This window comes from Coffea arabica, chromosome 6c, assembly GCF_036785885.1.
Source record: "Coffea arabica cultivar ET-39 chromosome 6c, Coffea Arabica ET-39 HiFi, whole genome shotgun sequence".
Lineage (NCBI taxonomy): Eukaryota > Viridiplantae > Streptophyta > Magnoliopsida > Gentianales > Rubiaceae > Coffea > Coffea arabica.
In genome coordinates, this window is record NC_092320.1 from 15337332 (window position 1) to 15353362 (window position 16031).

At 33.8% G+C, this 16031-nt stretch overlaps 1 protein-coding gene across 1 annotated transcript; it reads right to left on the minus strand.

Moving 5' to 3' along the window:
• Positions 1-186: 186 nt before the first annotated feature.
• LOC113691582 (psilocybin synthase) lies at positions 187-4783 on the minus strand. Its single transcript, XM_027209787.2, has 8 exons — positions 4454-4783; positions 3444-3649; positions 2882-3338; positions 2573-2780; positions 1662-1769; positions 1427-1570; positions 1289-1352; positions 187-497 (listed from the first exon to the last, which is right to left on the minus strand). Exons 1-8 carry the CDS (start codon positions 4681-4683, stop codon positions 394-396), a joined length of 1521 nt encoding a protein of 506 aa, XP_027065588.1. The 5' UTR covers positions 4684-4783; the 3' UTR covers positions 187-393.
• Between the last annotated feature and the right edge of the window lie 11248 nt (positions 4784-16031).

A 16031-nucleotide genomic window follows, 5' to 3' on the forward strand; every position in this document is an offset into this window, starting at 1 on the left:
ACCTTCGTCGCAACTCTCTAAAATTTGAGTTCAGTATCTTTATGCTTTTCAGTATTTTAGGTTTTATTTAGATCCGAATTCAAATTTCACATATACCATATGCAGCTTCGGAGTAGAATTTCACATAGCCACAGAAGTTGGGAAGGCAATGAAGTAACCCCGCCACCAAATGGGATCAAATAGAAATGGAAGAATGGAACAACTTCACTATCAGATGGGATAAGAAGCCTCAACGAATCCATTTCTGACAATTGTGCTCTGTTGTCTACACAAGATTACAAGTTCTACATATGAACAACTTATCTACAGCTTGCTCCTCAACCGCTGCATTCTAAAGTGCTTCAGGGAGTCTTTGTTTGATCTTCTTCTCCACCTCTGGTATGCATGCGGATACTATCTCTTTCGCTCAGAGCAGGAAGGCTCAGCAGATGTCTTTGGTCTACAAAATTTCTGTTTCAAAAATTCTTCCAATTTCTGAAATATTAAGAAGAATACCCCTGCAAGAAGTTTAGGGGAAAAAATGATGAGAGAAAATATTACCAACGATCAATTTAGCTGATTTTTGTTCTCCTGACAAAGTTTCTTGCGCAGATATTACAAGTGCAGATAAAGTATTCTAGAGGCCCTACTGCAGAAATATCATAAAAGGATGAAAGACGGACTGGTGTAAAAGAAAGTCAAGCACTTATTCGCACTGAGGAATCAGTACTAATCTAAAGGAAAGTCAAGCACTTATTCGCATAAACGATCAGAGGATAAATGGACTATTCAAATTCATTCACTGTATGTTTAAGATGATCAGATGTCTATGTGAAATTTTTCACACACACACCAAAAACAACAAAGAAATTGACCAATGCTAGTAAAATGTTCTATTAAAACAATTCTTGCAGAAGTAGCATAACAAGCTTCAGTGTCATCCTGTAAACAACCAAGTAATTCTCGTCAATAGCAACAAACAGCGTGTCATTTACTAATACTAAAGACAATTGCTTTATTCTTTATCTCCCCCCCCCCCAAAACCCCCAACCACCACAAAAACCCCCGACACAAAAAAAAATGAAAGAAGCTTTCGAGACAGAAAAGGCAAATTTTACATTCTTTCAAGATGTAATAATGCGACCGGATGACATCTGAGCAAAAGAAGCTGAATTTCTGATAAATAGAAGAAAGCACTTACAAGGTAAAGCCAAACCATTTATAGCAGCTTAGTTGACCAAGATTAGTGTACATGGTGCAGAGAATATGTTGACAAGGAAGAAGATGAAGAAATAAGGTTAGAGAATACCTGTACTTTCTTTCTGGTGCAAAAAGCCTTTAACTAGAAGTGTGCCTGGAATTTGCTGAAAGACCTACAGATTTGGACCAATTATAAAGGTAGTGAAACAGAGTTATCCTACTAGCAAAATACTAAAAGCAAACTTACCGAAATGCTAAGGTGCAGGTCACTGGATTGAAGGTCATTTGGACCATTTGACATCCCCAATTCATATGGACAGCTTGGAGTGGCAAATATATTTTGTGCCTCAGTGTTAAGGATCGACTCACATTGATCTTTGGAAGCAATAACCTAAAACATAAAACTCAGATTTAGTAATTATAAGAGTTATAAAGTATTAAAATTAACAAATATTTTCAAAACACTGGAAATATGAACATACATCAATCTTGAAGGAGGTGGAATCTATTTTGCAAGAAGCACCACAACTGCACAAAAAGGACTCCACTGATTGCAACACGTGAATAGCACTATATTGGCGCTGAATACCCTGAATCAACAGTAACACAAATAGCTTACAAGATACCAGATCTGGTCAAGTTAACAACGAGAAAGATCAGCATTATACGTAATAGCATGAAATTCAGTGTGGACCAAAAGAATTAGATTTAAAGAATCAAACAAAAGATGATAAAGTTGATTCAGGAACAGCCCATGCTTGTAGGGGTCCAACAATCATAAATCATAGTCAAAACTTCTGGGACCTTAATTTTATCCAAATAATCCCAAGGACAGGAAAATACAATAGATAACTCACTAGAATCCAAAAACAGTACAAATAAAACAATTACCAAAGAAAAACTGAAACTTAAAACTTGGATTTCATACTAACAAAGAGCACTCGTGATTTGACTAACGAAATCCCACCAAGATTATTGATTCAACAATCCAAAAGTCCCTGTCTGAGATGCCTTCAACCTCACAAGGACCATGCTTTGAAAAGCCTAAAGCAAGAACCTGCTTACTCCCCCTCCCCCAACCTCTCTCTCTCTACAAACACACATGACCTGGTTTCTGAGTGACCATAATCTGTGATTTTGTAGACAGCGCTAAATCCAGACACCACGATGGAAGCAATAATACATCCTAATGTCAAATTGTCAATATTTTCTAACAGCTAAGAGACCAGTTACATGAAGCAGCCGATACATCCTAATTAAAATATTTGGACATCTCAATTCATAAACACCTAAAATTCATAAAGGGAAGACAAGATAAGACATGTAGAAACAGCAAGCCAAACAAAAATAAGTAAATAAAAAATAATGCAAAATACACAAAAGAATAGTGCACCTCAAGCATGAAAGATAGGTTATTCTTCTCAGTAGCACTGGATGATACAATCTTCCTAGATGGTGGTACAAATGACCAAGCAAGGCCCCATCTACAAGTTTGGCCTTGCACAAATTCTGTTGTCTTCACCACGGTGACTCCAACTTCCCGAAGCCTGGATATTAGGATTTTCAGATTTGATTTTCTTCCAATCATTGAAGTGTACCACCTACCATGCAAATGGAAGTTACAAAACACTGAATCACAAAAATTCTCTGTGAAAATGAAGGGCACTAAGTAGGAATCAAACAAGATTCTGAACATATATACCGAAAAGATTGCTTTAATTGAACACTATCTTCAACCATTCGAGTAATGAAAGCTTTTTCCCCACCAGGACAAACCATCTCCTGTGCAGTCCCACCACATGCAGTCTTTGGATTCAATCCTGCTTCCTCCATTGTCTCAAAGAAGGGAGGATTACACATGCAGAAGTCAAATTTCTCCTCATCCTTAACAACACCTACAAGTATCGGTGGGCCATGATAATTCTTCTCAACCATAGATTGTAACTCGAGAGAAGATGATGGTTCAGGCCCTATCATAACGGCTCTTGTGTTGCCCAAATCTTCAATGCTTTCGTTATCTCTGCCAAGTTCACCATGCAAGTCTTTCTCTTCAAATATTGTCTTTGCATTGTCAATTTTTCTAATTTCAATCAATTCAGAGATATGCGGATTACTTGTAACATTTCTTTCAGCCCACTCCAACGCAACATCAGTAACATCTGTAGATAAAATCGTAAATTACCATCAGATCATAGTTAAAAATCATTTGGGAAAATAATGGGAAAGTGAGGGAAATGACAGGGTGAATAGGCAAAGAAAACCACCTGAAGCAACAAATCTCCAACCAAGTAGAGCCGCACCAAGAAGGGGATAAATGCAGTTGGCCCCAGTTCCTATGTCAAAACCCTTTACAGCATCCCCATCAGCTCGACAATCAGGGATAATGTCTGATGACAAGAGGTCTTCTATCCAGTGGATGTAATTGGATCTGTTAGGAACAGTAGGACAAAGCTGCCCATCAGGAATCCACCTGTGATGTTGGATTTAGTCTGGGATCATTAAACATGCAAAAATTTCATTTTGCAAACAAATATAAGAAAAGAAAGAAAATCCTAAAAATGTTGATATCATATACATAAAAAGTAGCAACCCAATCGATGCATTCAGAAGACTTTTTCCCTTTTGCTTCAGAATTCCAATCCACGGCACCAATACAACAAGGCAATCCGACCTAAGCCAGCTGCAGCATGACACTAATCTTAAATACTACAAGAAAAGCTGAATCCTATGCAGCTGGAAAGTTTTAAAATAAATAATAAAGTTCAAAATTACTCATGAAGAATTGAACACAAGCATCCAAGCCATTTTCAATTGCTTTACCGGTTCCAGGATTTTTGAAGTATGCAGAACCATAAACCATAAAACCACAGTTTCCAATATGCTAGATGAACAATTGAAATGTAATAGGAAAACAGGTGAAATGAAGAAAGAAAGCAAAGAAAAATGCGTAAACTTTTATCTTCCTAGCTCATTGTGACTGAAGTGCATTTTTACTCTGTCCATCTCTTCCTCAATATTCAAAGCCACAATCCATTAACCCCCTAATACCCACATCACAAAAGAAAAATCCCAGAAAAGTTACAACTTTATTTCGCCAAAAAAGAAATCCGTGTAATTCCCTTTCTCCCCTTCCCAAAGAAGCAAAATACAAAACCAATATAAGATCATTTTTATACTGTCCCATAAAGCCCCAGAAACCAAAAAAGATAAGTCAACAAAACAACGAAATAGAGTAGTTAATTTAGTAATGGCGAATTAACTAAGTAGTTGTTACCAGTTGAGGCCATGATCATGCAGGAGCAAGACTCTGGTGAGCTCACGGGTGGCATTGTAATCAGTCCAATCGATTCTTGGCCGACCATCTCGAGAAGAGTAGAAGACGTAAGGCTTGAAAGAGGGATAAATGGACGCCAAGGCTCCGAAATCTGGCGGGTTTTCGGAGTATTTATTCCGAGGGTGAATTGCCGCTCTTTCTTGAACTCTCTTCCTCTTCTTGCTCGGCATTTTTTCTTCTTTCCGATGTCCCTCCAGCAACAGTTCAGAAATTCGGTGGATTAGAAGAGATGGTGCAGATTTTGGATTTTTTTTTCTGGGCTTGAACCGAAGTATTGTGGGGAAAAGCTCAGAGATTTGAACCGGACCCAACACTTTTTTGTAGTAGTTTGTGGGCTGGACTTAATTACTTGGGCTGCATACGATTTTAGGAAATTAAGAACGAAAAATTGGCTATATTGTCTTTTAAGTATTCCACTTTCTTTTCCAAAAAAAAATAATAATAATAAATAAATTAAGTGAGAGAGTTCACTTACACTCCGACTTCAAATCCAAATCGTCTCATTTATACTCTTTCCTCTCAAATCATTCAATCCATCCTTCCTTATTTAAGTATTCCACTTTATCTATGCACGTTTTGTTTTTCTTTTTTTTTTCCCCTAGGTTAATATCATGCATATGAATTGAATTTTTGTTTACACTTTTCTTCCCTTTTACAATTCTAGTTTATATGATGCATATATATTTGATTGAAGGTAGAATTTTCATGGGTTCTTGATACTATTATTGTAACAAATTTAGATGTGTTAGATAAGGTTGGACACTGATTCAACAAAAATAGACCACAAATTCTTTGTTTTAAGGTACAACTTAGTATATTTTCAAAAAATTAGGGAAAAAAAAAAAGAGATATCACTGTTTTCTTTGCTTATTGATGTCATTTAGCTGCTGATGTATAAAATAAAAGATAAACTTAGAGAAACAAATGGAACGCTTTGGAAACTGAGACGAAGAAAACCCCAGAGTGAAAGATCAAAAGTAAAAAATAAATATGTGCAAAGTAAATTCAGTTACTAACACAAATTAATATAATAGGAACTTAAAAATGGATTAATTTTCTGGGCATATTGGAACAACAAGATCAAAGTACAGTTTTCAGCTTTAATTAGTTAATCACAAATCAAGTAATATATCCATTTTTCTATGTGTGTTGCCTGTGGAGGCCAATTGTGAATTTGTCCACCTCGATACCGTTTTAGACTAGGGCCGTGGTAGTGCTTGGAGGGGGGTCTCCCCAGGATTCGAATCCAAGGAACCAGGGATCGAATCTTGGGGAGGCTTCTCTCCAAGCACTACCACGACCCTAGCCTAAGACAGTGTCGAGACAGACAAATTCATAATTGGCCTTCACATTGCCCATTGAATAATGTGACTTGTTTTCATTTAGTTTGGGAATTTTGTTAAATGGTGGGATTCTAAAGTACAAATAGTATCATTTTGTAGATCAAAAGAAAAGAAACCACCGATCGGTAGATGTGTTTGGTCCTGATCCATGACACATTTGCATGGAGAATAAGTAACTAACAAACCATTGGTGCAACACAGAATCATTCTTCTTGGCAGCCACTACATTGAGGTGGATACATCTGAAGGGATGATAACGAAATTGAAGGTAAGATTTTAGTGGTTGAATGAATATTTGTCTCCAAATTGGAGTCTGTCAGGTTCCATCAAATGTAATTGGGACATTGTATTCTTTTTTTTTTTTTAGATAAAATAATTAAAGAGAACATGCTTGGAGAGTTTTCAAATATTCCTCTTTAAATACTAACCAACCATGAAAATGAAAAGTAGCCAAGAATGTTGCTAGTTCATTAGTAGTTTCCCTCCTTGGGAGTGAGGGTATTATTCTTCCTTCACGTTTGGAAATGCCATTAGAAAACCTAAACAAGAATAGTTTCCTTTTGGATCGGCATATCTCTGTCAATTATTTGTACGCTTCTGTCTAAACTTTAATCCCCTTTGGTCCATAGTGTCATGTTTGATTAGACCACAATGCTTTCTTTCTTTTTTTTGGCTTTTCTAGTGTAAAAATGAATTACTAATTAAGGGGCTGAATTTACGCATTCGTAATTTACCTCTGTGACTTGATGGATTCTAATTATCATTAACCCATGCAAGCTTTAATGCATAAAAAGGGCGTTATATTAGGATAAATTAAGGAATTTAAATTCAGTTCATCCTTGGAATTATCCCATGAATAATTGTAAATGGGATTTGATTTCGTTTATATAAGGTGTCCTCTATCTATGAAAATAATTATTTGTAGTGGAGGACATGAATTATATGTATACGACTAAAACAATTCTATTCCCCCTTTTTTTTTTACAAGTAAGATTGTTAGCAACTCATAATGGTAAATATAATACAAATAAATTAGGATTCAAGCTAACTCATAAATGATATCTGTACTTTAAATTTGTTGTGTTTGTTTAATTTAATTTCTACCATCCTTACAGATTTCATTATTTAATGAAATTTTGAAGTGTTTTTTTTTTCTTTTTTTGTCAAAAGAACTAACCCACAAATGGTGGGCATGAATTATATATATATATATATACACACACACACACATACATACATGCCCTTCCATTCTCAAGATAGTTAATTTTACGAACCAGACAAGCAGGTGATCATAGTGGGCATAATTTGATGTTCTTGTCAAGACAGTAATGAAGTTAGCAATACTGAATCAATGACGGGCTAAATTTTCTTGAATGGCAATTGTTCTTCTTGTCGATTCAAATTTGGAGAAAACGGTAGCACAGAATTGTTCAATTTTGGCAGTCTATGACAAGCAGATAAAAAGAATGTGGATATGAAAATTACAACAGATAATTAAAAAAGGAAAAGGAATAGTATGAGCGACAGAATCCAATTCTCCTACTGCTGTATATATAAAATGTTAATACAATATTTGATGCCATGGGAAATAATTATGAACAAAAAAAATTGATGGATCGATCCTGATTCATGTATGATTATATCAGATTCTGAGCTTTTCTCTTTATGCCATTTATTTGACAAATGCTGTGGCAAAGTGATGGTTTCTGTTGAATGGAATAAAAGCATTATTGATAACTTCTCCGTTGATATATACAGAAAGCTAAAGAAAAAAGCAATAAAAGTACCAAAAGTATTAGTAGAAAATATATTGTAAGAGTATTGGTGATTAGGGGTGTAAACGATCCTAATCAAACTAAACACTCTAGTATTTAAATTTGTTTGATTATTTTTAACGAGTTTGAAATTTTGTTCAAACATGATTTGTTTATTATGGAACCGAGTTTATTGAGTTTAAATATTATCGAATATAAAACACTGTTTATAATTGGCTAGACTAGTTAGCGAATCAAACTCGAACGAATTCTCAACAAACCAAGCTCAATTCGTGTATCAAGTAACTTGATTCATCTTTCAGTCTTACTGATGATTTTGTGATTACTTTGCATCAGTGAGTGATTAGTAGCCTAATAAGTTCCAAAATCTACTTGAAATTGGGTGTTTGTATTTCCTCCTTTTGGCAACAGATTTAAGTATTTTTCAAATAAATCGAGATTAAATAAGCAGAAAACTCATAAAAACCAGCAGTAAATCAAAAGGAATTTTGCCCCATCATCAGGATAAAATGCCACTAAACTAATTATTCCCCTTCAGAAATATTTCGATTAGGTTGGATGCATGAGGTTTGCGTCTCCTCTCTTGTCGTCTTAAAATCCAAACTCCTACTACGCGCATGTTTGTATTTCCGTCTTTTCGGCCTCTCGAGGGTCACTTTGCATTGGTGTCCAGATTTTCAACGCATTACCTTTTCGTATTCTTGAAACACCATATTTCCTCTTGTTTTTTTGATATGAAAAAAGACACCATATTTCCTCCTTTGACTTCGTAAACATTCTTTCAGAGCGAATCAATCCAGCATCAGGCTAATAGAATTTGAACATTTGGTTCGTTAATAATTAATTTCTTTTGACGTAAATAATTTCCAACACTATAAAAATAAGAGGTTATAAGGATTATCTAGCTCTCAAACTTTCAGATTTGTATACTTTTAGAATTAATCTCTTATACGTTATTAGAGTATACACTATATATGATTGAATACACAACAACTAATCTGAATCTTAATATAAAATATAAATATTGTAAATGTGTCATGCATCCAATCATGATACAGTTTTAGTGTATCAAAGATTTATTCATATTTTGACCTTTAAACTGTTAAATATATCTTTCAGCCTCCTAAATTTTAGACAACGTATACATGCAACCCAGTATATTTGAACTATTAAAGCTGACAACAACAACATCAAAACCACATCATTTAAGGTAAGTTTTGTAGTTTTTATACCGGCGGAAAGGATGGAATAGGAGTACATTTTAAAAATTCACACGATAATAAGATAGTTTGTGAAATATTGACGAGATTTTAGTCTAGCAATTAAAACTAAGACCCTAAAAATTAGACGTTATCAATTCAAGAAGTAGTTGTGATGTTGATCGCTTGATTGGCTGCAATCGAATTGTAGTAATCCCACAATTGTAAGTTACTTGTACTCCTATCATTTAAAAAATATAAAAATGTTGAAAAGTCGACTATACCTAATTACTTGACAACTGTCTTTCTTCTTTCTGAAAAAACTCTCTAGTCAAAACTTCATTCAACTCTCCAATGGGAGGGATTAGATTTTTTTTATCCTTTCCCATCGAAGGAATCCCCTCTCTAGTTTCTATTCATTTATGTGAATAAAATCTCTTCTAAAATTTTTTATTGAGAGTTTCTTCTCTCCTAATATTTCCTAGTGAAAATTTTCTTCTCTCCAAGAGATTTTTGGAGATAGTTTTAGGTAGTTTTTTCATTTTTCTTTTATTAAGTTTGAGTATTTTAAGATTTTGATTATCAAATTTGAAATTTTTTGGGGTCTATTCAGCAGATCTCACTATAATATTTGGAGTTAAAGCAGTTAATTAACAGATCTGATAATTGGAAACATACACGGAGGTTCGTAGGGCTAACTTATTTTTTCTCATTTTTTAAAATATTTATTTGGAGTTTTATAGTTTAATTTTTATTTATTTGTTTTTCAGATTTGTAATATCCGTTTTTCAAATCTATTATTTGATATTTGTGTATATTTGATGATGTAACTTTTGTTATTTGTACAGATTTTAATGAAATCATGATACTTTATGTGTGTGTGTGTGTGTTAAAGTTCTAGATTCATATAGGGCTTTTCCCCTAAAAAAAAGTAAAAGGTTATGCAGTATATATTGCTTAGGATCTTATCTCTTCTATCTAATTTTTAATGGGGTTTATCTATCTAAACAAATTGACGAGGTACTCTTAACTAGTACTCAACAAATTCAACGAAATTTACCGCGTACAAAGTCTCCCAACTCAACCTCAACCAACATGCACTGCCTTGCCCTAATATTATGATTAGTCGTGTTGATTGCAGATGCTTTTCAAGTGAAACATATTACCAATGAATGACAAACACTTGGGTAGACCCGATCTATGTAGATCATGTGGTCCAAATTTTACCACAGCATAGATTTTGTCTATATACGGGTAGTCATCGGTGATGATGTCAGGAGAATGGTGTCAATTTATAATGTATGGGTCTAGAGAAATATTATTTACATTCCATTTTTTTTTATTTGCACTCCCTTTTATCATACTATAGTCTAATAAAACTCCCTTTTATCATATACTTTAATAAATGAAAAGTGAAAACTATAAGATTAGAATGATAGTGGGATTGTAAATAACAAAAGATGTAGCGCTATATTTTATTCATTTGTTAATACTTTTCTTTAATTCTAATTGTAGGCCTAAATACGGTTGTTATGACAGTCGTTTTTGTCCCTTGTCCGCTTTGCACAGGATGTGCCCAACGTGCCAAGCACAAATTTGCAAAGGTCTTTTTATCTATGGATCATCCATCCACAAACGGCCAAAAAAAAAAAAAAATCATCAAGCCGTCCCCGGTCTGAGAATCTTCAACGCCTCCAACTGCATACATAGTTGTTTCAAAACCGCAAGTTTTTCCCAACTTGTTTTCAAAACAGCGACGGCAAGTTTTCTCTGGAATGATCATTTTGAAACACCATGACGTTCCCCAATTTGATATATTATACAAGGTATTATTTAACTTTTTGGTTTAAATTAAAGGGAGTTTCCAAACCTTACAAACAATAGAAAAGGTGTTATTTGATTGCTTAATCATGAAATTCTATTAGGAGATTCAATAAAAAGGTGGTATATATAGAGTTGTATTGTATTGTATTGCCTCCAACTCCATGTCGTGCCTTAGAATAAATAGATCATCGTTTAGGGTTCAACACCTTGTAAAACGCTCCACTTTGTCAGCAGTGTCAGCATAACAAATGAAATTTGCACAACATTTTCACCTTTTCGTGCCTTGGAAATTTAATTGCATTTGTAGGTCTGTACCATTCATAAGGTATTGTAAAAAGAATTAAGTTTAGTTTTTCTATATTGATATATATTATAAGGTTTGATGCATGCAAAATCTGAATTCAAATAGAACTAAACTTCTAAATTCAAATTTTAAATTTTACATATATGACACATATATTTGGACTCACTAACGTATGCACTAGGAGTGTAAAAAAGTCTTGCCCTCTTGCTGAGGCTGTTGCAGGTTCTATTATGGTTTCAATGTAGTTGGGAGCTTTTTACCTTTACATAGGGCAGCTGATTTAAGGCTTGGGATAATTTCAGAAAAACCTCCCCTGAGGTTTCTAACAATTTCACTCACCTCCCTTCAGATTTGAATATATAATTATACTAACCTCTCTTCATGTAGTAAAATGACTATATTATCCTTTACTTATAAATAATTCCTACAAAAAAAATCCCTACTATTATAACTAGTCTTTCATTCTAAAGCAACTGTTACCACACAAAATAAACTTTTATTTTCTCTTTCCGACTTTTCCTCCTACCTTTATTCTTCTACGCCTCATAATCCACTATTTTTTCGTAAATTGCCATCTACATAACCATTTAATACATCTTGAATCCTCATTATTATGCAAATAGATCTTCTCTCTCTTTTTTTGTTTTCCTTTTTTTTTTTGTAAGTATTATTGCATTGAAATTGCCAAATGCCAAGTTACCAAATCAAATTTATTGTCAAACTAAATAAAGATGAAAAGGATGGCAGTGATACAAAGTATAGACAAAAAAATAAAAATAATAGCTAAAAAGGGAACATGGATTGAAAAAGGTTATGTTATTACGCCAATTGCGTAAGAAAGAATTTTGGGATATAAAAACTGCAATTAGATTTGCCTAAAGACATGGGATATGGTCTCTAGTGTTGCTTTTGGTTGCTCCGTATTGATACTCTTGGTGGGTTGGATAATTTTAGAATCAACAAGGTTGCAACAATTTAAATTGAGTTTGGATAGTGACATTGATCAATTCAAACACTTAATTTAAACAAAAAAAAAATGAGACTAAAGATTAGGTTGAATGGAAACTTTAAATGTCACAGTTGATTTGCATGGAAAGTTTTTTTTGGGGGGGGGGGGGGGGAATTAGTAGGTTGTCAAAATTGTGACAATATGGGGATTAAGTTGAAGTGGTTTATTGATTTCATTAGAGTGGTGATTATATCATTTACAATAACTGCAACGTGTAAGAAATTTCTTAGTGAGTTTTTCTCCTTCTAAGTAACAAAGGGGTATTTTAAGATTTTTGAGGACAAATTTAGCATACCAAGTTTATATTGTTACTGAAATGCTGATCATAGGAAAGGTAAGTGTAATTTTTTTAAAATAGAATAGAACTTCCTAAGATAGTCAGAAACCTCGCTTGAGGTTTCTGAAATTATCCCTTGAGGCTTTGAGGGTAATGTTACGTCTCAAAGGTATCGACTTCAACATCGTCTAGCTTGCACCAATCAAAGTTGACTTGAAATCTAAGGATTTCAAGTCAAATTGCATAGTTACAAGAATGGACAGCAGCAAGTTTGATTCTGCAGACAATCAAACTGACGGATATTCAGGTTTGCTCCAAAACTTAAAAAGGGTTAAATTACATTTACCTCTCGTAATGATTAAGGTTTGGCCAAATTACTAAATTTATCTTGTAATGTCGTCAAAATGCAGGCAAAACTCTTTAATGGCAAAATATTTATTGCATGGCTCCATGTTAATAACCGTTATGCTTAGTTCACCAAAATACATGTCTGGAAGCCCTACATTATCCTTTTGCAAATTGAGTTAATTACATTTATCTCTCTTAAAGTTTCTGAAAATCACATTTACCGCCCTAAAAGTTTGTTCAAATGATATAGTGAACCCTATTGTTTATCTCCCTCTAAGTTACAATTAGTGTGTCTATCTGCAGTACAGTTTCTCAAGTCACCAGTGTTATATACTCTATGTTAAAAAAATTTTCCATGTAAATATGAAAATGATCAAATTTCGTTTCTTTAATGAAACTATTAACTGTAAATACACCTCTAAGCATTAAAATTTTAAGAATTTTTTACAAAGACGCCAAATTGGAAATCAAAAGTTAAAAACCAAGAAAGACACTTATAAGCTAGAAAGAGTAATAAAAACTTAACAGTGTATCATGGATAAATGAAGACAATTTTGAAAAGCCTAACAAGTTTTAATGAGTATATGATTTAGTTAAAATTCGCTATTCTACATCAAATTATCATCTAAATGTAATGAATGATTGTTGTATAGAGTAAGCAACATTATTGGAGTATGATAGTGACTGAAATAATCCATAGTATAAAAAACAAAAAAGAGGAGGACCGTATAACAAGTTTTCTCGATACTTGATGATTGAAATGATTAGATTGCATTCTAATTGTCAAACAATAGGGATTTCTTTTGTAATTTGATCAAACTGTGAGGGATGTAAATCTAATTTTTGAGAGGGCATTTTACCATTTCTCTCTTCCATCAGTTGGGTTAGGGGTTAGAACATAATTTAGTCAAACCACATAGTTCGTTTGATATTCTGAATCTCTGGGGATGTAAACGTATTTAACCCAATATATTTGAAAGATGTATGACACCGGTTACATGGCACAAACAATGGCAGGGAGTGAGCAGCAACATACATGTCCAGCATCTACCTTTGGTGGCTACACCACAAAAACACTTTTTGGATACTATTTTGTAAATGACTCTGACCCTGTTGAGTTTTTCTTGTTCTTTTTGTTTCTTTTATAATGGAAAGCTACTTCTTACTCATCTGTCTTTTTTTTTTTTTTAAATTCATTTTTCAGACTGCTGCCAAACGTCAAAATTGTATCGGGCAGGACAGCAACAAACTGTCCATCTAAGCCTAGTTTGATACAATGGATTTTGGGAACGAAAAAATTGAACATCATTCCCTATCTTATATATATATGTATATATATATCATATAACGACTAGTTAAGATGAATATGGCCTTTGTTGACTACCGGCTGGTGCGAGCAGGCCGAAAGGTTTCATTCATTGATTCTCATGTCATCTATTTCTGGGTAAGTAATTCTCATGTCATCTTCAGATGCTGATATCTACAAAGCGTCGAGGCTTTTAGGCTCCTTATCTGTCAATCGATACCAGCTGCATTAACAATAACATGATTCCCCAGGACACGTGACAGAGAAATAATTTTGTACTCTACAAGGGCTACAAGCTTTTAACAGCATATTTAAGTGATATATATAATACTAATGATTTCCAGAGAATTTTTTTTTTTTTTGGGGGGTGAGGGGTACTTTATTCAGTTATTCTTGCTGCAGCGTGATGAAAACGTAGTCCATCTCGGAGATTTCTATATGCAGGTTATATAATCCAACAAAATTCATTTGTCCTAGTCTTTTAATTTATTAGCACGATCACTTGCTTTCTTTGTGTCTTGTAAAGCTTTTTAATGAAGCCACATATATGCTGTTATTATTGTCTTGAAGGGTAAGAGAGAATATACAGCAATGGATTTGTCTCCTGATTCCACGTTGAGAGACTTTAGTAATGGATCACTAGCTAGCTAGTATGATTGATGGTATTAAATTAAGGCATGAAGAAAAATACTTTTGGTTGGCATGAGAATAAAAGAGTTGCATTTTGTATATCGTGTAAGCTGCATGGTGGTTTCTAGGTTAATTGGTCCAAAGAAATTGGCTGCCGAATTCGTGTCGAACCATTATACCTTACAAACTTGGCCAAGTTGTGCAGGAGAGATAAGCATATGCTAAATTGATAATAGTACGTAGCTGAAATTTGAGAAGAAAAGGAATTTCTTAGCTATGATATAATGGAGGAATCTATAACACTAAAAATAACATCAACTGAAAACGAAGAGCTGACAATTGGATGAATTTCGATCAAGAAAAAAAAAAGCCCTTGTTGAAATAATGGTGTGTTGAGGCCTGGATGAAGGTTGCAGAACTTGGTAATTAATTAGAATTGCATGGCGTATGACTACTCATTTTAGTGGCTTATGATTTTATTATGTATCCTTTTGGCAGTGCATGTTAGGAATTGATTCCTATATCTATCTCTGGGAAAGTGAAATCCCATTTCATTCCCCTTTCCCAAGCACGTTTTTGGAATTAATCTTGAGATTTTGAAAACTGCTTGGTTTCAAGATAATGAATTCCTAAAATCTGGCTTCTTTTCTTCAAGTTTCTTTCAGGTACTTGCTTTATGAGCTGCAACTAGTGGCAAGAAGGATTCTGATAACATTAGGTAGTACAGATTTCTTTTTTTCTTTCGTCACCAAAAATGTTTTTCATCCTCATCAGTCATCACTAAACTAAGGAATAATTGATAAATCTTCTGGAGTTGTGAATATGTGCCAGCATTTCATGGAATTATTAATTTCATAAGCATCAGTAGTGGATAATAAAAATGAATAGTTAAATCACTGAACATATGCCAGTATTCCGGATGAAATTATTGAGTTACAGATGCCCGCCCTGCACTATATTCTTCAGCTGTATCTGATAATAAGTTGGTAACTAAAACCTAACCTGCTGTCAAAAACTGAGCATTTTTTTTTTCCTTTTAACCAGTTGAAAGTAAAAATTCATCAAATATCTTCTTTTAATTTTTTTTTTTTCAATTGATGATAGTAGTTTTAAAGGGCCACCAGGCGAATGTGATGAAAATGGAATTGAAATTCGGGGTGTGGAGTGGAGAGGGGAAGAATCAGTTTATTGAGTGGCACTATAATTGATGGAAAAGACAACATTCCTATAGATTATTAAAGTAACACTTGACCCAGGGCCAGGAGGATGTTGTTTTCTGTTTATTTTCTAAAAGCTTTGGCATTGGTTTTGTCAAAAGATCATTGTTCCTTCCTTATCCATTTAAAGAATAATTTAAAGATTAAGCTGTTGACACAATAGCAAGACATCTTATTAATGAAGTCTTTTTCAAAAAAAAAAAAAAAAATCTTATTAATGAAGTCTTGTTCTAGCATATATATATATATATATATATATATATATGAATTTGATGACTCACTTCTG